The 27637-nt window shown below is 40.2% G+C and overlaps 2 protein-coding genes across 5 annotated transcripts; one reads left to right on the top strand and one right to left on the bottom strand.

The window, feature by feature from the left end:
* The first annotated feature begins 3940 nt into the window (after positions 1 to 3940).
* LOC124138531 lies at positions 3941 to 7783 on the top strand. The gene is made up of 4 exons (XM_046505237.2): positions 3941 to 4022; positions 4970 to 5206; positions 6270 to 6500; positions 6771 to 7783. The coding sequence occupies exons 1-4, from the start codon at positions 3974 to 3976 to the stop codon at positions 7022 to 7024; spliced, it is 771 nt and encodes a 256-aa protein (XP_046361193.2). The 5' UTR covers positions 3941 to 3973; the 3' UTR covers positions 7025 to 7783.
* An 8564-nt stretch (positions 7784 to 16347) lies between these two features.
* Positions 16348 to 27268, bottom strand: LOC124138484 (E3 ubiquitin-protein ligase TRIM33-like). 4 transcript variants are annotated; one of them, XM_046505152.2, is made up of 5 exons: positions 27160 to 27268; positions 24211 to 25322; positions 21466 to 21836; positions 18881 to 19098; positions 16348 to 18382 (listed from the first exon to the last, which is right to left on the bottom strand). In XM_046505152.2, the coding sequence occupies exons 1-5, from the start codon at positions 27207 to 27209 to the stop codon at positions 18298 to 18300; spliced, it is 1836 nt and encodes a 611-aa protein (XP_046361108.1). In that variant the 5' UTR covers positions 27210 to 27268; the 3' UTR covers positions 16348 to 18297. The 4 variants fall into 4 exon arrangements, 3 of the variants coding, with proteins under 3 accessions (XP_046361108.1, XP_046361109.1, XP_046361110.1); XM_046505153.2 differs by having other exon boundaries at positions 27121 to 27258; XR_006861637.2 differs by lacking the exon at positions 16348 to 18382 and adding an exon at positions 20180 to 20280 and having other exon boundaries at positions 18961 to 19098.
* Positions 27269 to 27637: the final 369 nt, after the last annotated feature.

The following is a 27637-nucleotide window of genomic DNA, read 5'->3' as shown; positions in this document are numbered from 1 at the left end:
GAAAAATCAGGAATCATACACCATAAAATCGCACGAAATGGGTAAATACCTGATAAATCATTCATAAAAGACATACAACAGTTTCCACAAGAATTATGATCGATAAGAGTCGACTGAAAAATTCCAACTCGATCATAAGCACTGTTTATGACTCACAAACAAATGGCTCAGATGTTCGCCAACAGGTGAGCGTATCCTGCCCCACAGCGTGCATCCGTCACGGTTACAGGCCGGCAAAGCCACATTTCGAAAATAGATAGCCCAATAGATGTGGCTCTCGCGGCAATGGTTATGGTTGCGTGATTGTATAATGTGGCTCTCGCGGCTATGCTGTCAAAACATGCTTTGTGATTCTAACAGGTTACCGTATATAACAAAACAAGTCTTGTTTTCTCATTTTTTATTCAACAAGGATAACATATTCATCAAAACTTTACATTGATAAATATGAATAGCATATGAATATCATAATGGATTTAATGTCATTACTGCAGATGAAGGAGGTCGCCCACGTGTTGAGCATATTCCATCTCACTCAGGTGTTGGTTCAGGAGCTAGATCTTGAGGGACGCAATACGTGTATCGATTGCCTTGTACTTCTTTCTTCGTGAAGGTTCTGTCCACTGGTGAGAGAGTCTCAGGACCGCAACCTCTTTGAGTGACTGCTCTCGCTGAAATAGCTTCACTACCTCGTAGATGTTCGGGTGGCACTTCTTGGCAAGTTGATACGGTGGTCTTGGTTTTCGAAATGGTTCCAAATCTCTGGCATGAAGGCCCCTCCTTGAACCCAACTGGTTGTCACGTAGTCCATGAAGGCAGTCACTTTAGGGCCAGCAGGAGAGTCGGCAATAGCATCAAGCCACACATCATCCACTTTGTCTAGGTACTAGAGGGAGGGCAGCAGCTCTTCTCACCAGCTTCTTCACCTCCTCATCCTCCTTATAGTCCATCACCGGACCTTCTTTTTGCACCCTCCTCCAGATATCTCTAAAGAACACCACGCTTAGTAATTTAAATGTGGGACACTCATATAAAGGTATCGGTAATCGGATTAATTAATTACCCGCTAGGTGAAATGCACTCAGCTGAAAATGTGGCTCTACCGGCAATAGCCATTTCTGAAATGTGGCTCTCCCGGCTAGACACCTCCGTCAAAAACACATGCTAAGGAAAGTCAATCGTTCACCTGAAAAAACACGGGAACACATGTCTATCTTAAAACATTTTAAGAGCTGAACTTTAAGACCTTGAATGTTGTAATCCTGGTCAAACAATTTTTGGCCCAGAGTCGTATGAAGCTCTTTGATTTCCTCGCAGAAAGAGCCTGCTTGATTGCACCTACAAATTGTGAAATGTGAAAAGCTTTTTTTCTTGGATATTGAGAAACTGATTAGTTTGTCATGGTACAGCCGCAGACAATGTCATATGTGAACATGTGAACAATTAAGCCTGATCATATCGGCCACCAGTGTCCTGTTCAAGGCTCTGTCATACACGACGTAATATAACTGGAAATTAGCTGCCAGGTTTAAAGCTGGTGGAATTCAGATTGAATACATTGATAGTTTCTATGTATGACCCATAATTAACACTTGGCAAAACGGAGGTCATAGTGAACATCGTAATTTATTGCTGCATCCTCAGTTACGAAGAAAATCTGCATGGATTTTACTTGTTCTATTTGAAAATCAACGGCGAATTATAACAATCATGAGCTATCATTTAGATGGCCTAAAACATACATTGTTTCTTTAATAATGAACATCCCGAACATACATACAACGTTAATAATACTGCAAGTTTAAAGGTGTTTGACTTAGTTGGGTTTAACGCCATCCTAAACATACACCGCATTTTATTAGAGCTATTCGGGAGGAAAGTGATTTATGTCGAAGACTTCAGCTATTCAGTTGAAACCAACAAACACAATTTTATGCTGACAAACTCAGGATAATTAGTGAGAAGCTGTGATTCGAGTGCACCCTAGAAAGCACGACCACTCGGACACCTGTGTGGGCAACGCTGTCCTTGCCCTCTTACACGTTTCTGTTTAATCTGGTGATAGGCATTTCATTAGCTGAGCAGCAACGGTCCTAATTCACTTACGCCAAGTAAATACATTCAAAGAGCGAGAGCGTGTGATATTCAGTTTACTCCCTGGGGTAATCTCTCATTGGCAACATGTATGGTGTCGTGTCATTGTCGATTGCATGTTTGTCACGGTTATACATTTCCATAATACAAAGCAATTATTGAGTCTTCATGAAATAGTAATACTGTACGCGATTGTTGGAATACTTTTGGGAAAGCATTGTAAGCATTAAACATAAGACATGAAGCTCTTGAATACTTTGTTTCAATCAGTGGTTATCTAGGTTTGCGGAGTTATGAATGCCTTAATGGGAAACAACGTCATTGCCACAGAGTAATGCACGTTATTGTCTATGTTTCTATGTATACTAAAAATATAATCTTAGACTAATATGTCAACGTAATAGCTCACAGCACCCCGAGAACCTTAAGTGAAGAATCAAATGTACGTAGGTTTTACCTGTCAGCAAACGTGAACCTATTGCAATCAAACTTGCAAAATACGCCCACATTCCTATAGTCCTAAATATATCCTGGCACACACGTACGTTAACTATGCTGTTATTGGAGCCTGGACATACCTACTATAGAATGATATCCTGCATTGTGAACTATAACGTGATAATTGTTTATCACAATTGAAAAACAATGATGTGTATTCTCGCTATAAATGATTTTATGATAGCTCTATTGTTTAAAATAATAAGGTACCATCAAATAAACACTCCTGGAACATATATATAATAAGTAAGAATAAATGCTATTCTTGTTTCATTCACTGATTTTCAGTCATCCATTCATATAATTTCAACATCTATTTTTGCCTCCTACTCCAAATGATATATGTTTGGGTGAATAATCGAGACTGGCTATTTTCGCGTTGACGTTATCTATTCCCATTATGATGAAACGAGTGTCCCTTGTCTTCCTTAAGGCTGACAACGTCTGGACCTTTGCCACCGTATCATGCTGACAATGAAAGGTTTTGATGCATATGTTTCTATACAGATGATTAAAGTAAGAAATTGTATTTGGTCTAGCTGAAGGTGGTAGGTCTAGTTAATAATAGTTGATGGGCCGATTTACCTTCAAACTTATAATTAAACATATAGTGATTAATGGGACAAAACTAGAATTCTTATGAATTATAAACCGGACATGTAAACTAATGACACCACACACGACATGATTGTCCTGTACCTCACTTTTAGGGGATATTTACAGATATGTTATCATATATAAGTATGTTTTAAACGAGATACGCCATAATGTTAAACCTGTCAACAAGGGTATGACAGCTACAAAATAACTGCAGGGGGTATGTTGACAGTTTCTTTAATATACCAAGGGAGTGAGTAGGAGTTTTCATAGATGTAAATAGAAAACGTCAACGCCAGAGAACAACTAGTCTCGATTTTCCGCCGAAACAGATTCCACTGGACATAATAGGGAAATCAATGGTCAAAATTATAGGAATGGGGTCATTGGTGTAACAGGGTGTTCAGAAAAGGGTAAGCGTGTCCTGGCCAATCTAACTTAGGCCGCGGGCGTTTACGAGGATGAGTATGGTGCTGATATACCAAGGATCTTAATCGGGGCGAATTTCAAGTTCATCTCCACAGAAAATCGATCATTGAATAGCTTTTTTTCTGTGTGAACATCCATGGTTACGCGACTTCTTCACATGACTATCACAAAAAAGTTGTGTTTGCTCATTGAAGACATCTAACGCATGAATTCAAAGGAGCCATTATCTGGAACACTCGTGAGATGTATCCATGGGCGACGAGAAATACAAAGTATTCCACGAGGGAAAACAAGTATAATTGCTATTAAAGACCTGCGGGAAAGGAGTGATGTTCATATAAGTAATGTCTATAAGATGAAAACCCAAGTCCAGTGTCTGGTGTTGTGGTTTCTGGATCTAGTTGGTAAGAAATTACCTACTTCTCTAAATCAGGTATCATATTATTAAATACGCATACTTAACATTTATGTAACTATTACATTATCTTTGCTTTCACATCTCATTTGATACTCTTTGAAGATCTGAAGTATACTGGTGTTCTTCTTTCTTAAATCATTTTGAATTCCGCCTTGCCATTTACTCATTTAAAAATTGGAGATTAAATGACCGGCTATTTTCATTACACATATACAAAGATATGCTTAAACGGAAATGAAAATGTGACGTGTGACTGCCGGGTTTAGCAGAGATGTTTTTAATGAATATGGAAAGGGGTTTGTCTCAACCGTCGTCACAAGCTCTGACGTTCATGTGACCGCCTCCGTGGTCTAATGGTAGAGCGTCCGACCGGAGAGCGGAAGGTCCGGGGCTCGATCCCCGATCGCGTCATACCAAAAGACGTTAAAATATGGTACTTGTTGTTACCCTGTCTGGCGCTCGGCATTAATGGGGCTAACACAAGGACTGGTCGGCTCGGAGTCAGTATACTGTGTCTGAGTGGGGTATTCATGTTAAACTGCGGTATGGTATCTCAGTGAGCTAGCACTATAAATCGGCATCAGTCCGGCCTAGTAGAGGCAGCCACACACATACATACGAGTGCATGCACGTCGCTATAAGTGCAATAATCTTGGACGCGACGTTAAACCCCATTTCGCCTCACCTCACCTCTGACGTTCATGCAGTTTGGCCCTCACTCACTGAAGGCTCACACTCTAATGGACTCACACAAAGTGAAAGTCAATTCTTAATTGAATGATTTGAAGTTTGGTATTGGGGTGGGCATGAAAACTGAGGGGTACAGCTGTTAATTTGTGTTAAGGTTGAAGGGGAGATAAGAGTATTAAGAGTGAATATGGGAATGAATATAATTTAATATCCGGTACATATTCGTTAATTATTCTGTTTCAGTATATGTATCCTGTACTCCTAACCTTGCTTTGAACAAACCTGCTTGGATGAGCACCGTCATTAGCAAAAGTGTATCAACTTCCGTCGACAATGCTGTAGATGGTAACCTTGGAAGAGTCTGGGGGGACGGCGTCTGTACTGGTACTGAACACAATGACATATCTCCATGGTTCGTTGTGGATCTTCTTGGACAATATGAAGTTCATAACGTTACCATTTACAACAGGAACTCTTATGGTAAGACCCGTGAAGATCCGGGTAAAATAGGTCTTCAGCAACCCAAACTTGCCGTAAAAGGTGACTATGCTTGTCGTAAGAGGCGACTAAGGGACTCACTGACTTGGTTGATGCATGTCATCGTATCCCAACTGCGTGGATCGATGCTCATGATTTCAATCACTGGATTGTCTGGTCCAGACTCGATTATTTACAGACGACCGTCATATAGCTGGAATATTGCTGAGTGCTGCGTTAAACAACAAACAAACAAAAAGGCTTATGGTAAGTTTGAATGCATGATGGGTGAAAGACGAGTTGTTTATTGTTTCAGTGGTATTCCATTCACCATCAAGTCACAATCACAACATTGTACACCAACAATGGGCTTAAAACCAGTCAACAACCGCAACACACCTGCAGTACGTGAAATGCACCAGGCGATTGCTGCCATGTCCGTACGATTGTCGGTCAAGGGCGCACTTAGTTGAAGCGTCTTTGCCTTTGTGATAAATGATGGTTTTCCTCTGGTGTAGACCATAGATGCAAGGTGTCGCCCGACTATATCATCACTGATGATAGTCCGTCGAGCTGCCTCATCTATAGCTCGGAATCTGTTTTGACACATGTTGTCCACTCAATCTTATCTCCAGCAGCACAACACATTGCCGTAACACTGACGGTATATTAAACATTTAGGAAATTTGTGTTTCTATTGCCGTTGAGTATGTGTCCTTTTATATATGGAAGATTGTTTCTTCCAATTTAAAGCTAGCATGTGCCTGGTTCATGTTACAAATCCAGAAAATATATTTCATTTTGTCTTTCACAGCTGGCATTTCCTCATAATTTTATAATCTTATAATTGATCCATTCATATAATTTTCACCACAATTTTGCCTTTCGCACAACTGAATATGTTTCCGCAGATAATCGAGACTGATTATTCTCCGGCGTTGACCTCTTATAGTTAAAGTTACTGCTCCTGGTGACCACATAAACCGGCCAATGTTCTTCCAGTTCCAATAACTCGAATTGATCCTGTTCGGTACATTATAGAAGAGTCTTTTCGTTTGTATTTCAGGTGAGCGTCTTCATGACTTTGTCATACAGGTCTACAAAGAAAATCCATCACGTTGTTCAAAAGCAGTTGCCAATATTTGCAAAACCTATCCTGGTGTGTTTGGTTCCATTGAAACCGTGGAATGTGAGGCAGCAGTCTCGGGGAGGTTTGTTCGGATTTGGAAGCCTGCGACTTTACAATATGACGACATTCTGACTGTCTGTGAAGTGGAAGTGTACGGAATACGCCCAGGTAAAGTCAAGCACCATTTGTTTTGTTTGAAGAATCTAATAATACAAAATGTCACTGAGAGAAAAAATATCTGTAACCGTTTACGTATACCGACATTTGCGCCAAGAAGAAGCTCATCACGTCTTGTGTAGATATAACAGTCCATTCTGGGACTACTTTTTTGTATCTTCGGACGCTATACAGACATTTACATTTACATCGTTATCGGTGCTGTCCTAATAAATCCCTGTCAACACAATAAATCTGAATATTTTTACCTGAATATTTCAGAGCAGTTCACGCAGCTATGCAGTAAAGCATATTACAAAATCACACCCGGCAAACGTCTGAATTCAGCTGGCATGGCCTTGGTTTCTGCCGAGTCGAAGACAGCATGTGTTCAACGATGTACCGTGACTGAGAGCTGTGTTGGGGTAAACTACAAGGACGTATCTTGGGAGTGTGAAATCATCACCAGACCTGGACCAGCAGACACACTTTCCTCGGACCCACACTGGCTCTACTTAGGAGATGATCTATGTTAGACTGTGAAAACAGATTGCTGTGCACTGGGCATCGGGAGTATTATCTATATTTTCGACCACTATTTAATGTCTGTAAGTTGAAGTGTTTCTTAAGAGGTTAGAATTGTATTGTGCCAAGGTCTCAGACGTCTACCCCTGTGGTGAAACCCACGAACACGGGAATGGTGCCTAGAACCTAGAAACAAAATCGGGGCGAACCTATATTCGAGCCCTATTGTAATAAGAAAGTCATGAAATTACAAAGAATAGTCATCCATTACACATCCATGATCTAGAAACCTTCAACATGGTAAGTTTAAACAATACCTGGGAAATAGTTAAAGGCACAATTACATAGTTAGGCCGATTCGTGTGCAATTTTTGCTTTGTGATAAAACCTCTTACAATTCAGTTTAACAATAGAAAAGAAATTGCCAAAAGCTTTAAAAAAATGTTTAACATATATTGAGTTAAACATCAAGGGGGATATGCTGACGCAAGTAGTTGCAGTGTTCAACCAGTCAGGCGTTAAGCAGTGTTGATACTTTCACGTATTGATCCTTTGTTACAAAGCATTCTGTTGCTAAGTAACCGGCTCTTTGATAGTCTGTAAGGGCTAGGATGTTTGTTGGAGTGTTTCCATTTCTGTCGATTCAAGACGTATGAAAAAGTATTTCAGGGAATACTTCGACATAATATTTCAGCACATCCAGAATGTCTAGTTTACAATTATTTCATTTTTTATGCATTAACAAATTTGAATTTCTTTCGTCATTATATTTTATTTTATTATTATTATTTATTTATTTATTTATTTATTTTTATTTATTTTTTTTTGGGGGGGGGGGGGGGGGGGGGGGCCGGACAGAGGGAAGGGGGTCATAAACCTCCCCCTCCTTCTTCATAATATCAAATGTCCGATCCATAATCCCGCCACATATTATCTTGGATATAGATAAATACAAATACTATTATACTATTCCCGGTGACGACATTCTGTGAGTATTCAGAGAGCTGTTTCTAATATGATACACGGATTACCGCATGTTCATGTAGGTACCTAATTATGTTGCTAGATGTCACACAGCTACCCTTGTACTAGTCCTGGATCTGACAATGTTCATTGATATGTCTTGTTATGCATGCGTTTCAGGTGAACATGTTTCAATTAGTCCAAAAGCACATTCAGTGGAGCAACATATTTCAATTTATGACCGATGATTATTCTACACTACACGACTTCAGGCCTTTTCATCGTGCTTATTGTTACGGAAACAACAAATAGGTCTTTGAAGCTATAAATATATAATGATAATTCTAATGAGATGAGTGCCTTTAGTGCACCTCTTTATGACATTTAATCAATAGCTATTCCTTGCTCTTGTAAACAACGGTGGGGTAAGAAATTTCATTTTCAAAAGTTGTCTGAAATGTCACAAAAAAATTGTTAGACACACTACAAGTTCATTGTCGACACAGTTGCTTTCAATAGCGAATAATTAAGTTTTCGTTGTGTTCATGGAAATTCCTGCATTCTGATTAGCTGAATTGGTCACGTGTTATTGCATTCATTTCCCAATGAATGTAAAAAATTAAGCAACGCCCACCGCGGCGCACTACTTTTATTACTGCGGAATGTCGGGGAATCCCAATATTACAGTCAAGGGAATTCCCTTTCTGCTCACGTGTATCGTCATGCACAGGGCATTTAGCGACTTACATGCATATTCATTGTCCAAACTACCCTTTGAAACCGAAGGCCGAGAATGAATGAAACAGCAAACGTGCAGGCTCGCTCGCCTGTTTTTTCCCGCTCGCCTCGGTTCAACTTTCATGTCTTCGGGTTTCATTTCTAACTACCATTTCTCCAACTGTGTTTTACCGTAATCAGGGAAGTAATGTTTGAATCACGCAGTAAATGACCATGTTATTTGAAACAGCCGCCTTCTCTCGGACATACGGTTCATTACAGTCTGACTGTTGCAGTTCTTTTCGCCTCTTGACTTAATTGACAGGTCAATAAACATTGTTTTAATCCCACTCTCCGTCGATTGGCTACTGACTGTGTAGGCGTGTCAAGTTATGTGCATAAATTAAACGATCACCTGATTCATGTCACGACACTGTATGTATTCCTACACCTGGAATGTTTATCAATGTCGTCATTTTTGTCTGTTTTGATTCGCGGATTCATACAGTTTGCACATCGGTTTTTCGATTCATACCTCAATGAACCGAAAAAAATACACAGTCAATCCTTAAGTATGACCTCCAGCTGCCTCAATGCGTGCTGTGATACGCCGCAACATCGATGACGTCAGTCTTCTGATGACGTGGACTGAAATCCGTTGCCACTCGTCTCTCAGGGCCTGCTGCAAGTCTTGTCTGTTGACGGGAGGCTGATGGCGTGCTCTAATCTGTCAAGATGGTCCCACAGATGTTTAATAGGATTCATATCGGGTGAGTGGGCAGGCCAGGGTAAACGTCAACGTTCTGCTGGTTTAGAAAGTTCCGAGTCAGTCTTGCAGTATGAGGCCTGGCATTGTCGTGTTGAAAACAATGTCCCCTGCTGTTGGTTTTGTAAGAACGGAAGCACAGCTGGCTGCAACATTTGGTCTCTGTACTGAACAGCGTTCAGGTTTCCCTGTATAATCACCAAATCAGTCTTCTGATCTCCACAAATACCGCCCCACACCCTGACACCTCCCCCGCCCAATGGATGGACCTCTTGAATACACGCCGGAGCCAAACGTTCCCCTCTGCGTCGATAACTTGTTCTCTTCGAAACAAGTCAAACCGACTTTCACAGCGTCGAACCTGCCTCGCCCATCGCAGTCTCAGGCGTCGATGTTGAGCAGTCAGTACCATTCCTCGGAAAGGACGATACGCTCGGATTCCAGCAGCACGAAGTCGTCGTAGTACTGTAGGTTAGCTAATGGGGTGTCCCAACGCTGTTGCTGCCGTCGCCGTCGCCGTTACGACTCTGTTTCGCAGGTGAATGAGCCGTATCTGACCGTCTTCCAGTGGTGTTGTCACTCGGGGTCGTCCGGTTCTAGGCCTGTCCTGTGTCCTCCCTGTCTGCCTGGACCGTTGAATCAGCCTGGCTACTGTAAATCGGCCATACCGATGGCTCGCTCTCTCTCTGCGCCTGTGACAGTCGTGGCATTTCTTTTGTGTGCTTCCATCACGTCTGGTTATACCCTGCAGACGAACGCATTCATACAGCTAACATGCACGTGCAGTTTATGCCATAGGCGGGAAACCTGTTTCACCATTTTTTGGTCACCGCACGAGCGCCGTCAAAGGTGGCGCGTTCGGGTGAGGTGTTTTTTGGTACCTGTTCCTGGGCAGTCATATTCCCAATACCCACTTTCCACTAGTTATCGCTGTTTTTAGGAAAATTACAAATTGACAACCTTTACTTTCTTTTGCCGCTTAGTTTATATATTTACCATATAATGGGTAGGATTCTCGGCAGGATAAAGCCAAGGGATAAAAACGATATCCGTTGGGGTCATATGTGGATAGAGATGCAAATATCAAAGGTCATGTAGGGACTACTTTCAGTGTATATAAACAAACATGGCGTCGCCCTTGTCATTCGGCAATCGAGTCAGAATTAACCATCGGGAATCTGGATAAACTAAAGGGATAATTGCTATCATTACCAAAGGAACTGTCTAATATACTGAAAATCCGTATCTAACTGTGACGTAGCTAAGGCATTTTATAAGTTTTGGCAACTTTGGAGATATAAATTTCGAAACAGTTTTGCGATGGCACTGGGCCTAGCCAAGCGGGATCAGTAGCTTGTATCTGTGCTTGTAGACCTCTGCGGCTTGAAACCCTTTCCACAAATTAAAATAGTTGGGTTTGACCGAAATATGTTTGGATTGTTACCTTGTTTCGTTTTGTCGCTGTGTGTACATCTGATTGCACTTCTTAACGTTATGACAGGACAGGCCGACTGTCAACAACGTCTGAACGTGGTCGTGACGTCTCATAGACTAGGGTTAGAGTAGCTTCCCTTTGACAAAGTTCAGTTACTCAAGCGGACAGACCCATGGATTGCCGCGAAATGCAAGCAAAGCAGTTGTTGGTTTGCGTATATGTTGCTTAAGAAACAGATTTCAGTTGGAACTATATTGGTTACTGTCGCTGTCCGACTGACACATCACTTACCCTGTGACGTAATAAATATTAATGCGCGGATTCCAGGAAAACTTTTCGGTAATGTTTGTGAGAGAGGGTAAGCGATTTCAAGCACAGAATTAAAGAATGACATTTTATGATAAAGGCTCGCTAAATACAATATTAAGTCCTAATGCAGGATATTTACTATCCTCAAGCCGCGATATAACTGGAATACTGTTAAAAGCGGCGTTAAACCCAACTCACTCACTCACTATCCCCAAACACACTCGCGTGATAACCTCATAATGTTATACAATCATAAAACATATGCCAATATGTAGAGACTATTGATCTGTTCTTTGAGATCATTTGAAGACTGACGGTGGATACATTGATTTTCCTTCTACCAATACAAATAAGGATGGAGAAAAATACCCACACAAGCTTTATTTATTCCGTTTAATCAAACGTTGATAAGAGAATGTGTAGTTGTTAGTGTGCTTGCAGTCTCAAGTGAGCGAGTTAAAATTTACCGTCGCATCAGAATTTTTCAGCCATACAGCGGGAACAAGTTGATATATATCCATACAAGTGAGTCATGAATACACTATTTAAACATAAAATTTGTCAGACATTATGGGGCACAACAATATCATTTACTGTTTCAAGCACGGACGATGAGCCACCGGTAACTTATTGTCTAAACACCAGCTGGCATTGTCGTGATTAAAAATGTGAGCATTTTGTTCTTGAAGCAGATTATTTCAACACATACTGCCAACTCCTCTTTATTGCTGTTCAGCAAGGGGAACCGGTTGCTCAGTCGTCTAAGGCTGCGTCCACCAGGGGTGCAGCTTCCTTTAAATATGGGTTTGATCATGATAACGCCATAACGTTGTGCTTTCCTCCCGCATTTACTTTACATGCCGGCATATACCTGACATACCACAAAGCCACGTTAAATCCAACTGACACACCACCACACACAAGGTTGAGTCCGCCAAGAAAAATATATTTCCAATAGTTTTCTTATCATCTTCTTCAACGTCTCTTTGTTTTTGTATAGATTATGTTCTTCGTGCGTTAGGGACGCAAGTCTGCAATGCAAATTGTGGAGCCTTGGACGACTTGTAATGTGACAAGGTTCAAACTGAGGGACCGCCCCCATGTGTTTTGTATGGCTTATGTGTGTAACATGTTTAAATTCCTTGGGTTTATGGTTTCCTTTTGGGCAGTAACTAAATAACCTCTTGGGTCTTTATTGTATATAACACATGTTCTTAAAATGCAAATTCTGCACCACATCATGATGGTATTATCATTGTTCATGTTAGTTGAAATGCTAATCCGTAAAAACGGATAAAAGTTAGTAAACATACACTTAATAGCCTTGCTTACGGCTATGCGTGTCACTTAATAGCCTTGCTTACGGCTATGCTTGTCGTAAGAGGCGACTAACGGGATCAGGTGGTAAAACTCGATGACTTGGTTGATGCATGTCATCGTATCCCAATTGCGTATACCGATGCTCATAACGTCAATCACTGGATTTTCTGGTCCAGGCATGCTTATTTGCGGACCAACGTCATATAGCTGGAATATTGCTGAGTGCGGCGTTAAACAACAAACAAAGATACGAAACATATGTGGACATTGTACTCGAGTGTAATGTATGTTTATCTCATTGAAGATCCGGGGTAGAATAGGTCTTCAGCAACCCATGCTTGCCGTAAGCACCACTATTCTTGTCGTAAGAGGCGACTAAAGGGATCGGGTAGTCAGGCTCGCTGACTTGGTTGAGACATGTCATCGATCCCTAATGCGTGGATCGCTTTCTTAAAAGCCTTAATGCTTTAGCTTTGTTTATTGTTTAGTGTTAATAAATCATTAAACGTTACTTTGGTGTTTTTTGTCAAGATTCTGTATTCTGCCAACATCGGTGGTACATAAGCATACATTACAATACAGTTCATATACATTACATACAAGACGGCTTATACATTAACTGTATTTTATATAAAATATATTTATCATAAAATAATGTCTATTAACAAAGGTATTATCATTAAGTACTTTGGTGAAATATATTTTTAAGGTTAGTAATAAATCTTGACAGATGTTTACGTCCTGATACCTTTGGTGGAGTCATTGTTCTCCAGAAAGTTGAAACATTTTCAATTTATTATATTTAATTGGAATACAGACCCAAAAAGAAAATGGAATTCGTCTCCGACGGTTGTAAAATTATATAGTGGGCGAAGTCTATATTCCCTATTTATATTTTGTTTCTATCGGAAGATTATAGTGAGACGTTCTGAATTTTAGGATAGGTAAATAAATACTTTTGGGAAGATAAAGAAACTTATGTTAGGTAAGGTTTGGTTTCAAGGTATTAATAATGTAGTGTTTAAAGGCTTGATAATACGTCCGCCCTCCATTATTGTGGAACTCGATCTCTAAGTATTTGTTCGACATTTGAGGCTAACCAGATTGTTGAGCATGTAGAAGGTTCTAAAATAATCAGATAATCCTAATCTACAAAGTAGAGACAATTTATGGATAACAACTTTATTTACTGTAATGGCGACATTTCGGTAGGTCCTTATACCTTTGTCAAGCAAAATTGCCTCTACTTCTAAGTAATGCCCATCAAACAATTAATCCTAATTTATCACGTAAATTCTCCATAACATGTATCATTTGGTATGGGCTATGGTTAAGTTAAGTTTTGGAAAAACAGTTATACAGTACATTGGGTGCCTTCATCGGTCTACTATGGAATTGTTTTCGTGCGTTCTTACATATACCTCACCGAAACATGGTTTATTTTTTAAAAGACTCGTTGTAGATTTTAAAGTTGAGGTTCTACGCAAACCAATTAACATGTAGCACGAGCTGCACCGACAAGCACGTGCATGATTACATCACAGAGTGTGTTTATAGTTTCCAGGTCGCTGAACAGAGGTCAGGTCATTTCAACACACGCTTCAAGAGATACGTAATCGTTGATCTCCTGCCTGGGTTTCACAGAACTAGGAAGACGTAAACGATCTGTGTTACTGGAAGCCACTATTAAGTTCATAAATAAATATAACGATATAACTGATATAGTTTTTTAAGCAACCTTAAACCAAAATAGCACCATGACTTTGAAAAATTGGCACATGCAAGATTCCAATTGGATTTTTTTTTTCAAATCACAACAACTATGGAAGAGTTGATTAGACGAGTGCATCTACGCGTAGGCATTTTTGGTCCATGGGCTTTTTGAAAGGACATTTTCACTTGTATGTTACAAAATACAGAGTTTTGGTTACAACAAAGCTGGTTTTAAAAAAGCGCTAAAACCCTTTTATTGTACGATTCCGACCATATCATGAGCATGTGTTCACTATGAAATATGAAATAGCGAACTAGTGATGATACCAGGTGCGGAAAGGTGAACGTATCCTACCACACCGGCGGCACAGGTGTAACCTTAATCAAACAACATTTGAGCTAGAGTCGTATGGCGTTCTTTGATATGTAAACAACGACGGCTGAGCTCCTTGAATATTGCTCGAGTTAACAACTTAAAGGTAAAGTCACCCGTCTTGTCATAGTCATGTGGTGAGTTTCTTGTCACTCTGAATCTTTATGCCTAGATCTAAATATGAAACAAATGAGGCAGTTCCACTAATAGTATTCTTTTATTTTTAGTTCAGTTAGGTAAATCAGTGGAAGTGCGTTGGCTGTATGACCGTTATTGAAGTAAATCAGATAATCGATATACCGGAAGCTTAAGTTAAACTTCCTAGCCAAATTACCCTTTGCTAATCCTAGCAGAAATTCTGATTCCTATGAATAACAAAAGCACGTATACCATAGAAGTCGGCTGAGAGAACATATTTAGAGTTTAATGGACAAACAGAGCTTGAAATTGCGTCTTTCATTAGTGAATAAATAAAAGCGACAAAACCATTTGCATATTATAAGAAATCTCTGAAAGAGCAGAGTCGATTGCACTTATCATGAGCAAGCATTTATGAATCACTGTCAATCTCGCTTATACCTTGCTCAGCTCCGATCAAGATACAATGGCCTCATGTTCTGTTTGTTTGTTGTTTTACGCCACACTCAGCAATATTCCAGCTTTATGACGGCGGTCTGTAAATAATCGAGTCTGGACCAGACAAACCAGTGATTGACATCATGAGCATCGATCAACGCAATTTGGATACGATGACATGCATCAACCAAGTCAGCGAGCCTGACCACCCGATCCCCGTTAGTCGCCTTTTAAACCAAGCATAGTCACCTTTTACGGCAAGCATGGGTTGCTGAAGACCTATTCTACCCAGGAATCATCACGGGTCGAGAGAAATGGACTGCCGTCTCCGACGTTTACCACGTGCTCAAACTACAGTGCAGGAACTGAGTGACAGGTTGGTGCAGATAGGTGATGACATCCCACAATACTATTAGACGTTTGACCAGAGGAAAGCCGAAGTAAAAAACATTTTGTTTAAACCCATTGGTGTGTATGAGTGAGTGAGCCAGTGAGTGAAAAAAATGTCACTTTTACAGTGCTAGCCCACTGAGACACCAAGCCGCAGTATAACATGGATACTCCACTCACAGTATACTGGCTCCATGTCGATCAGTCCTTGTTTTATCCCCTGCGCCAGGCAGGGTAACAACAAGTAACATCTTTTAACGTCATTTTGGTAATCCTAACCACTGACCTTCCGGTCTCCTGGCACACGCTCTATCCACTAGATTACGGATGTGGTCCAAAGGTGTTGAGCTGTAGAAATGGATTTGTGTCATGTTATTTGATCGCGTCCATGAAGATGTGTGTGACAGAAATACGATTTTAAATAAACATCTGACAAAAGGCATTTATGGAAAGGTTGTTTTCTACAGCACTTGGTGTGTTGATTTATGTTGATCAGTTCAGCAATACTTCAAGGCTCAATAGATGAGTGAGTATGGTTTTACGCTTTCAGCAATATTCCAGCAATATCTCGGCTGGGGGGCAACAGAAATGGGCTTCACACATTGTACCCATGCCGTAAAACCTCAATAGAGTAGTCGCAGTGTAGTATTTGTAAACAGGCCAAAAAAACCGGCGGCCGAACCCATATAATGATCCTTACATGGGCGTTTATATACACAAGGCCATTAATGTCATTGTTTAAATTGACTGAAGAAAAGTGTCACGAGAACGATTGATTCTTATCATTACATGTATGTGTTGTTTTATTTTAATATCATATGCATGAAGAGACACTGCACAATCACACTTAGCAAACTAGTGCCTATAAGTAATAGTCATCCGCCTGTACCTGATATGCAGGGAAGTCTCTGTTGGTCACAGTGGTTAACCATTGGGAAACATTGGCGGAGGCAAGCTGACAATGCTTGAGTTGAAGCATACATGGATACGTTTACAATGAACAGACCTGAAGGTTCCTTTAGAAGTGTATATTTCTCAAAAGGAAACAACTATGAATATAAGCTTAACAGATAAGTTCACACCCTGTTAACATATAGTCATTGCAAAATAGAATTTTCAGTTTGCCATTCAATTACACCCCTCTACAATGATTTGAATAGAAATCTCAAACAAAAGCTACACAATTACACCGTTCTACAATGATCTGAATAGAAATTTCAAACAAAAGCTACACAATTACACTGCTCTACAATGATCTGAATAGAAATTTCAAACAAAAGCTACACAATTACACCCCTCTCAATGATCTGAATAGAAATTTCAAACAAAAGGTACACAATTACACCGCTCTACAATGATCTGAATAGAAATTTCAAACAAAAGCTACACAATTACACCGCTCTACAATGATCTGAATAGAAATTTCAAACAAAAGCTACACAATTACACCGCTCTACAATGATCTGAATAGAAATTTCAATCAAAAGCTACACAATTACACCGCTCTTCAATAATCTGAATAGAAATTTCAAACAAAAGCTACACAATTACACCGCTCTACAATGATCTGAATAGAAACTTCAAACAAAAGCTACACAATTACACCGCTCTTCAATGATCTGAATAGAAATTTCAAACAAAATAATGAACTGTGAATATTATCAGGTGAATAATTGTGATGGACACACACACACGTTTACACATGTAACGGATGCATCAATGACGACATGATCCAATGTGTTGGGCTGAGTTCTTTATTATTTATTTGACCTTGTGGGTACAATGGTCCCATCAACAGTATTACATCTAATATAATAATCCATATACCAACTGTAACTGACATAGCCAGTTACCTACTATCATGTAGTTGGTGGCACATTACTCGTGTACAGAACATAAAAAATAACTCAATATCAAAACAACATTAGGAACATTAACAAAAGGTAAATGGCAAGTGAGTAGTATAAGTAATGGGGGTTCTGCCGCAATCTCATGACTATCGTTGAATCGCATCAGCATTTACACATTAAAAATTCCCCCTGTAGTAGCAGTATAGGTATATAAATCTGGCTCCAGTGGAGTTGCGGCAGAACCCCCATTACCCATACTACTCAAGTGCCTGCTTAATTACAATTGAGATATTAGCAAAATCTTTTTGTACTGTAACTTTACCATAATTATTACGAATTAAATGACAGAAATATATACAACACTTATAATTACCAACTATGGGCTGAACCATGTGTTCTGACGAGCATATTCATATTTTATACTTTTCAAAAAACAATTTTTCTAAAACAAACTTAACTAACCTGTAGTATGGTTTTCACATTCCCAGCAAGGAAAAAAGGTGTTCCGAATCCTGATGTCACCAGTCAAGTGATCATGCATGTAGCATGCTCACAGCATGAAAAGCATGTGCATTACCAAACAAATGAAACTAGTTCTATTAGCCAATGAAATGTAATGACACACTTCTTGTTTAGAAATGTAACCTTACATTACAATAACTTTGAGGATCTCTGTGGCCTGGTGCCCTTAATGGGTTGTGGGACAAAACTAATCATTTTCAACTTAAAAGCCACCAACACCTAACTTCAAATAACATTATTCTCCTCCCTCTCTCTCTGTCCCATGAGGAATGCGTGTCTTTATTGAAGATGTGCCTTATTCAGAGAGTCTGACTGCACACCTGTAGTAAAGGTTGGCCTCTCTGGTCCGGTTATTGCAGATCTGCTTCTGTCACTCCAAGGGACCTCAGTGATTCTTGGACTGTTCTCAGGTAGTCTGGATCAGGGTAAAAGACACTGAAACATTTTAAGATATGTGTTTGTGTCAATGAGGCATTTAGTCCCGTAATTACTTTGATTTTTCAATTAAATAATCAACGTCCAAAGAGAACACTTCCTACGTATTGATATTCCACATGCTCCGTTCTGGCATATATGTCACTGTGCTGTGATCCTAAACAAGACAGACAGACAGACAGACAGACAGACAGAAACTCTGTTTCTTCAGAACATACTACAATATCTCACAATGTAACTGAAGAAGTTGTTACCAACACCTATTTCTCTCCCGGTCACATAAAACTACTTGCTCAGACCGAATCCTCTGCTGATGTAACCAGTAAAGGTCATGCCTACATAGAAAAATCAGTTCTTAGCAAATGTTAATACATGTGGTTTAATAATGATTGTACAATAAATTACATTTCATCAAAACACTTAATCTTCTATACTAGTGCATGTTAACTAATCTTGATGTCTTATGTAACATTAGAGAGATAAATTGTAAACGTAAACCTTGGGTTGATGTCTGCTGAACGATGCTTCTTCCCTTTGTGAGGAATCCGAAACATCAAAGTCCAAACAAAAAAGAGATTAATCTTGATTGTGAACGTGAGCTTCCTCTCCCAGGCCACCTTCAGCAGACCCAGCACCTTCTGACCTTCTGGACTGTTGGGCAGGAAGGCGGTGAAATCTCCCCCTCTATACCTGACTCCTGGCCTGGGATGCCCGTCCTGTCAACCAAGATCTCAGTGAATGTAGTACCTGTATGTGTTATGACAAGCGAGAGCAAAACGATAACCCGCAGCAACTTATACATCTCCTATCTTGCATATCACAACCTTGTGCGGCTGTGGTGCCTGGAAGTATAATCATTTCTTATCTCTTATTGAAAACACATCTGTTTATGTATGTTTGATTATTGGATTATTTGGCAAGCATTACCATTACCATTCTCGGATGATGTAGAACTGATCATCCTCTTTCAGGCAACGTGGAATGAATTAGAAACATTGATATTTGAATCATATGCAATAACACAGGGCTTCCTTGACCAATCAAAGGGAATATGTTCATACATCAATCATTTACTGAGTCTTCAAAAGTAACCAGTAACGATATTTTTGAAAGGCAACTGTGAATGTTAAAAACTAAAGATGATTGATTGATTGAAAATGGTCCAGTGACGCTGTGAACGGTATTTCGATGAAATCACGGCGTATCTGCTTGATAATGGAGGAAACCCATCCTGACACAGGTCTAACGTGTTTGTCTATTTGGTGAAACCCAAGAGCAGGCAGAAGGGTGCCGACATACCATGGATTCAAATCTCCCTTGACGGGTTCCTGGGGCTACGTTCAACAGAACAAAGATTTACGGCGGTTTAAAATAGACTATCATGCGATAAAACAGAGCGGTGCTGCTTTAAAACAGCTGAATATGGCATGGCAACAGAGCGAGTTTGCTATGAGATAGACCAATACCATGATGTGACAGTGCGACAGAACGTCTATACTCCCATAGCATCGCTATGACACATTATTTAAATATGTAAATATCAAGTAATACCAAGCATCGGCATTGACAATACAGGCTTTGTTCAATACAACAACACATACATATGATTCTAAGACACTGGAATTAAACATTTACGCATATGCCATGTACATTTCAAAGTACATATAAACATGATAAAGAATGGAAAATTATGTCAGCTGTTTGCTTTTTCAAATAGGTCTTGGAGTTGTATGACAATAATACAATCAGCTCAGACACAAAAAAATCAGAATCCAAGACGACCAGTCCTTTTCTTACCCATTAATGCCGAGGGCCAGGCGTGATAACAAGCACCTGCGTTTAACATGGTCAGGAATCGAACCATCGACACTCTATCCACTAGACCACGGAGACAGTCCCTAAATAGAAGAAAACACTCCCCATCAGAGTATGTGCTACATCTTATACGGTAACATCATTTATTTCGACTAACTGATTTTACTATTGCACTGTCACTCTATCGCTTTATCCCCCTATCTCACTATCACACTTTGGCTCTATCACATTGTCATTAAATGGCGTTATCGCAAAACAGCCTTGTATACCCTCTTACTCAGAGACAGGACGTTTTGACCTCGTTTATGGGGCTGGAAGGGCAGGTGGATTACACAAATAGAAAACAGTGTCATGCACACTCAACCTTATGTTCATAATACATGTCTTATAGATAAGCATTGTTACATGAAATATCAGGGTAGAATATCATGCCGTAAAAGGCGACAAACGGGATTGGTTAGTCAGACTCGCTGACTTGGTTGATGCATGTCATCGTAACTGCTTATTTCTGACTATTAAAATGAAACAAAACAGATTTGTTAAAACCAAACACAAACGAAAAGTCACAAATTAAGTGCGAATCAATGAATGAATGGACAGTTACACAATGTCACGCCTGGTTTGTATGATGGGTGTTCAATTTGTATGAATGTGCAATGCATCATGCATGTGTGTGTGTCTGTTATAAGTAAAGAGTAGAGAAATATTTATTCCTTAGTATTTCTATTTCCTACCCCTATCAAACATACTTGGGCTGAAATTGAAATTAACACACATGCTCTTTCTGTTGTATCTTTCTATCTACATAAATATATGAAACCGTTCGAATTTATGTTCAAGTATTTCGCCCTGAACCAGGATGCATCCAATACTAATACACTATGAGTACCATTACAAGGTTATAATTAAATTCACCCACTAGTATTCAAATCCTCTCGAGCGTGACAAATTTTGCCGTACCTTATTATGTGATATAACGATAATGCAATATTGCGAACGGCCTTTCGCATCGCAATATCGCGTAGTCTTTCTTTACATCCAAAGCCTGTGTAACTGTAAACAATGTCACACATGATCAACTTACAATAAACCAAACGTCACATACACCAATGCTCCCTCTCGACCTTTCATACAAACCTAATGAATATAAAGTCATAGTCATAATGAACATCAATACCCAAGTGATCACTGGCAAAACTTTAACATTTTGTTTGTTTTCTGGTTCATAAACATCGCACTGAACGACAGTGAGACACTCCTGTACTTACAGACTGAACTCCATTCGGAAAATTGTATGTTATCTGTATGGTGTTGTGTTGCTCATAGCCAGGTAGCCTGTCAGGGATAAGACATGTCTCCATCTTCCCGGGAGGCGTATGTCCAGTTATTACTTTACAACATATTTTACACACAGGACAACTGCCTGGCACACTGGATGCCTGGTCAAGGCAGCTCTCACAGAAAGAGTGTCCACACTTCATCTTCTTTGCTTCAACGATCTGATTCAGGCAGATGGCACACGTGTCTCGTTCGGTGGTGAAGGTTTTCTCTTGGAAATGTTTCATCAGTTCATTCTTGCTTTTGTATTTTAAAGCAGCATCATATACTTCATCCAAACACTGTAGAAGTTGATTCTTTTCTGAAAAGAGGGGAATAAAGTATAATATTATTGTATTATAAAGTTTACATCATTACAAGGTGAGGTAAGCTAAAATTGGGTTTTACATTGCATTCAAGATTATTGCATTAATATTTGGGCTGGGAAGGGTAACTCGGGTACTCGGGTCGGGTGAGTAGGACCCGGGTACCCACAGGACTACCCGGACCCGTGGTTAGTCATGTGATATATTGATTAATGACAAAAACTTATTGTAGCTAAGTGGTTACACTACAAGTCGCTAATGTTCGCATTTCTTTCTGACGATGCACACATTCCTTTTGACTTGTAAATGTTTGAGTAAAGATAAAGCTTCAGTCAACTTCAGTGAACGCAAGATCTGATTGTTTGATACATGTATGTAAATAGTTTTAGCCAGGGCTGCCATAAAACAATTACCAATCAGACATTTTGTTCCCTACTTTTGAGACTTGCAGTGGGTACCCGGGTAGGGTCGGGCAATAGGGGGTTGGGTAGTAAATTTGGACTCGTCCCAGCCCTAATTTATATGGCGACGTGCATGACCGTGTGTATGTGGCTGCTTGTACTAGCCCTGAATCATGCCAGTTTTATAGTGTTTAGCCGCTGATCATCATGAGATACCATGCCGCTGTTTAACAAGGATGTGCCCGACACAGGCACTTTACCAACTCCAAGAAGTGCTTGTTATATATTTGCTTATTGCCTACCGCCAAGCATGGTAACAACCACCTTTTGAAGTCTTTCAGTATGATGCAATCTGGGGATCAGACCCCAACCTTCCGCTCTCCAGACAGATGGTAATATCATTGCAAAACACTGTTTCCTGTGACACCAGTATTTTAGTGTATTTTTCAAACAAGTAAAGTTTGGTTTTCAATATTGTAGTACATGTATGGAATCAAGTCACGAAAACGCATCTGCTACAGGCATCTGCTCCATGCAAAAGTTTACTTTTATGTAAGCCCCATGCATTTCACTACCCAAAATGGATATAAAAAAATGTGCGTTAACAGGATTTCATATGCATTGTTTAGCAACGAGCTGATAACAACCACACAGAAAAACACACAAATTTCGCAATTATTCAACATTACGAAATGCCACACCTGTCCGAAAAATGAGCGTTTGCGAGCCATTGGTATGCTTGAAGTAGGATCGAGTCAATGTGATGTTGCAAGACAATTTAACGTCCAAAGAAACACCATTTGGTGTTTATGGAAACTTTGCCAACAGACAAATGCAGTCAGACCATCCTCGGAGTGGCAGGCCACGCGTAACCAATAATCCACATGACAACTGGATTCGAACAACACACCTACGTAATCGATTCCAGCCAGCAACAGTGACTGCAGGAAGCATCCCTGGCCTTTGACGAATATCTTCACAAACCATACGTCGTCGCCTAAAATGTGCAGGGATTGTCGCCAGAAGACCCGCATGACGTCCCATTTTGACAGGAAACCACCGTCAAGCACGTCTACAGTGGTGCAGACAGTGTCTACGCTGGACGGCCATGCAGTTGGGACAAGTTCTATTCACTGACGAGTCTCGTTTTCACCTCAGCCACAGTGATGGACTGATTCGAGTGTACCGAAGTCGAGGTGAACGTTACATCAATCATTGTGTCATGGAAGAAGATAGGTTCGGGGGCGGCAGTGTTATGGTATGGGGCGGGATAACAGCAAGACAGAGGACCCGTTTGATAATGGACAGCTCTACCCCGACGAGATCATCAGCCCTGTTGTTCTACCGTTTTTGCATCGTCATGGCCCAGGCATTACCTTTGAACATGACAACGCCCAGCCTCATATTGCTTGACTTGCTCAGGATTCTCTTCAAAAAAGCAAAGTGAATGTCATCCCCTGGCCGGCTCGCTCCCATGATCTCTCACCAATCGAGCACATGTGGGATGAGATGGATATGCACCTTCGATGTCCACCACGTGTTCCAGACACTCCAGGAACTTCGAAACATGCTCCAGCAGATATGGACAGATATCAAACAGGACTTTGTTTGACGCCTGGTCCATTCCATGAGACGAAGATGTGTTGCTTGCATTGCAACCAGAGGTGGACACACACGCTATTGATTTGTAAATTGACATTTTGGCATGTTCATGTTTTTTATGAAATCCCGCATTTTCTGAAGTCAGTATGGCAAATTAAACCATTTGAACACTTACAGGAGTCTTTTATCTGTTGCAAACCAAAATTGTTTCAGATTTGGTAAAAAAAATAACTTTGCATTAAATATTATTCAACGTCACAGGAACTTTTGTCGGACAACTTGTAACAATGATAAACACCCATGGAAACCACACTGCCATTAACTAATACGACGGCATAGGTAATCTCACAACAGATGGTGTACCTACCTTTCTGAGTCTCAGAACATTCTCTCACGCATCCTACTTCTGACATTAATGTTTTGACAATGTTTCCATTTGTGGGATTAAATGTCACAACTTCCGGTGCCATTGGTCGACCTTGTCTTTGTCCATCAGCTGATGCTTCCAAACTTCTCTTCATTGCAGGATACATCTGCAGCATTTCCACGACATCGGCCTTCTCCCTGGCTTGTGCGAAGTACGTTTCAGTTGAGTCCATAACAGCAAGAGTCTGGTCTATCGCTGCTACTTCCTTTTCAGACAGAGACAGCATTGTGCTACTTCTTTGGTCGATGGCTTCATCCAAATATGCTTTTCTTTTATTGATAATATTCGTCAAACTTGTAAAGTATGCACTCACATCGGATTTGGCCTTTCCCTGAGCTTGCACGATTGCATTTTGATGCTTTTCTTCTGACAGTCGCCTCTGACGCAGTTGTTGGGCATTTGCATGAACTGCCTGCATTGATGTTTCCAATTCCTCTTGTCGTTTCTTAGCTGCTTCTTCTAATTTCTTGAAGTCATGACCTTTATGTTCCAGAACTGTGCAAGACATGCAACACAGTGTTTCATCAGTAGCACAAAAGAACTCCAACTGGTGTTTTGGGTGATGAGTGCAGAAATGACCCTTGCCAAATGTGTTCAGGGGCTGTTGTAGTACATCAACCAGGGAAATGATTGGATGGTCGTGTGTCAGTCGATGACGTTTGTGTACGTATGTGCAATCCTTACAGAGATATACAGAACACTCCTGACACCTTGACTCCGATGTACTTCCCTCGGGACAGTCTGTGCAAGGAACATTCCCTTCGTTCTTGATCTGCACAAAATCCACAAGTTTCGCTCTCACAGGATCCACAGGCAATGTGTCGGCCGTCCCTGGGACCTTGTGGACCTGGCGACATAAAGGGCAAGTGATCTGACCGTTTCCCTCCCTCGTGAGCAGCTGTTGAAGACACAGGGTACAGAAGGCATGGAGGCAGGAGTGGAGGAGACGAGGACGACGGTCTGTCTGGTTGAAATGTTCCACACACACAGGACACTCCAGGAATGTGTCTTTGAGGGCACTCATGTTCACCTTCTCCTGAGGTTCAGACATTCTGTAACAAAAACATTATGCATAATGTACTACTCCTGGGCCAACTTCCTACTGATTACATGATAGAGAACCGTGTGAACACGCAAAGTAACCTGACATCAAGGCACTGAGTCAATGTTACTCACTTAACCATTTCCATGTGGCACACAATGTAACACTTTCTATTTCATGACATCACCACAGAACATCCAATTAAATACAACTGGTTCCCGTCAATGATAGTCAGATGATAATATCATATTAATGTGGACACTAATGTGACTCCAATCATCTATCGTTACACAAGTATTAACAAGGGGCCCATAGGGCCTGTATCGCTCACCTGGATATTTACGCAATCATGACAAAATATACATTTGCATTGTACATGCACATAATACTGCAAATATTTCATAATTTTGTCTCTGTCAGCATTTAAAAGGGGTGGATGGCAAATCTGGGGGCCTTCAGCTCCTCCATTTCTCCAATTTGAATCCCCACCATTGGAGAATGCTTCTAACCAAATATGGTTGATATCTATCTCTTAGTTCCAGAGAAGAAATCGTTTTAATGCAATAACACCAAATTACCCCTATTTCACCCTGCCCCTCAGCCACTCAGTTTCCAGGAAATGGTCAAAGCATGTCTTGGTATTTCGTCTCACCAAATAATCAGTGATTCATTGTGTGGAACAAGACATCGACATGAGAAAATCTAGATAAGCACAGTTAAAGATGTAGAGATATAATATATATCTCAGGAATAGGTTTCATCAGTAGATTAAACATGGATAAGAAATCAAGTTATTGATATTTCCGCTATGCAGAGTACGTGAGTATCAAATTATATTTTTTAATATTTTAATTTTTGTAGACAGATAGATCAGTAGAAGATATTTTCCATTGTTTCTATATATAAACATGTCAGCTGTCAGCGATATGAAAATGACAATTGATACCGCCATGATACCACAATTATTATAACGCAAATTCACGCATGTATCACAACAGTCACTACAAACTGTACTAAATACAAATTTTGGGTATTCTCTGTGTGTAATCCTTTAAGCATAAAAGCAATTACCAGTCAAATGGTTGGTTAGGGGTCAAGTTGTTTACTCTGGTTTAATTTGATTCTAGAGTGAGTGAGTGAGTTGGGTTTAACGCTGCTTTTAACAGTATTCCAGTTATATCGCAGCGTGTCAGCTTAATGTGGGAGGAAAGGCCGAAGTGATGCAGGTCTCACGAGCACTGGTATGGTGCTGACAAACCTAGAAACATAATCGGGGCACCAGGATTCGAACCCACAATCATAGGTTTCTGGCGTGCCCAAGGGACGCAACTCTGCACAGCCCATCGCGGCGCCTTCGTGCCCTGCTTGATTCTATATGTTGTCTCTGATATGTGTGACTGAAACTTTATAGACATTGTTTTCATAGAAAAAAGGGACAAATCCTTTCCATGATCATAAGACATTTATGCTACGTCCACTGAATGATTCTGACTATATCATAAGCATGCGGTTATGAATCACTATCAAATCACGAAAGCCTTTCAGCGCTACGACCTCCTAATATACCGCTACGACCTAGTTTTGGATGTCCTAGCGACATATTTTACGACCGTTTCACAAAAGTATCGTAAGCCCGTCGTAAACCCCTCTAAGATAAGAGTGACATTACGATATTACAACATCCTAACTTGCATAGCAACGCTAAACCCGGAAATGGAAGCGCACCTGTTTAATTTTCACCAAAGACGAGCCAGATGCTTAACATGAATAAAACAAATGCTTATATGGTGGGTTATATGGCTACAAACCTGTTGAAGTTTAATAACACATCGAAATTCCACCATTACCTGTCAAGTCTGGTGGTTTGAATAGTAAATCCAGCAGCAACCAACTGCATCAGCAAAAAACTCTCTTGTGTGGAAACACGGAAGATTGCAATATTAGAGTTGTTCCCCTTCGAAACGGAAATATATTTTCTGGACGCTTCTGGACTAAAGAAAAGAAAAAGAAACTTCTCCTCGACTGACATAGATGTCATTGTGTCAGGTGTGGAAAGTAATTTCGACACGCTGAATTCCGCGTTTACGAATACAGTGGCAAATAATGCAAAGATTTAGAAAGATATCACCACGAAGTTATCGCATTTTTGTCTGACGATACGTTAAAATGAAACTCTCATAAAATCTAAAGTCTAAAACCTAAAATCGAGGCCATGATGTCTATGATTTTCACCATTGAAAGTTTGGAGACATTCTACTGTATATTCATTTATTGATTTATTTCAACTTACCAAACATATTTTTCCCTGAATGTTCAAAATCGTAA

The sequence above is a fragment of the Haliotis rufescens genome, unplaced genomic scaffold (assembly GCF_023055435.1).
Source record: "Haliotis rufescens isolate VD_foot unplaced genomic scaffold, xgHalRufe1.0.p SCAF_54, whole genome shotgun sequence".
Classification (NCBI taxonomy): domain Eukaryota; kingdom Metazoa; phylum Mollusca; class Gastropoda; order Lepetellida; family Haliotidae; genus Haliotis; species Haliotis rufescens.
This window is presented reverse-complemented; position numbering and strand designations above follow the sequence as displayed.

Coding starts and splice junctions, on each gene's coding strand:
- LOC124138531 (XM_046505237.2), top strand. CDS start 3,974: ATGAAAACCCAAGTCCAGTGTCTGGTGTTGTGGTTTCTGGATCTAGTT. Junction 4,023..4,969: donor GTGGTTTCTGGATCTAGTTG/GTAAGAAATTAC, acceptor ATTCTGTTTCAG/TATATGTATCCTGTACTCCT. Junction 5,207..6,269: donor TTACAACAGGAACTCTTATG/GTAAGACCCGTG, acceptor TTTGTATTTCAG/GTGAGCGTCTTCATGACTTT.
- LOC124138484 (XM_046505152.2), bottom strand. CDS start 27,209: ATGCAGTTGGTTGCTGCTGGATTTACTATTCAAACCACCAGACTTGAC. Junction 21,837..24,210: donor ATGTTCTGAGACTCAGAAAG/GTAGGTACACCA, acceptor CCCTCTTTTCAG/AAAAGAATCAACTTCTACAG. Junction 19,099..21,465: donor TTCCGAATGGAGTTCAGTCT/GTAAGTACAGGA, acceptor CTTGGTTGACAG/GACGGGCATCCCAGGCCAGG.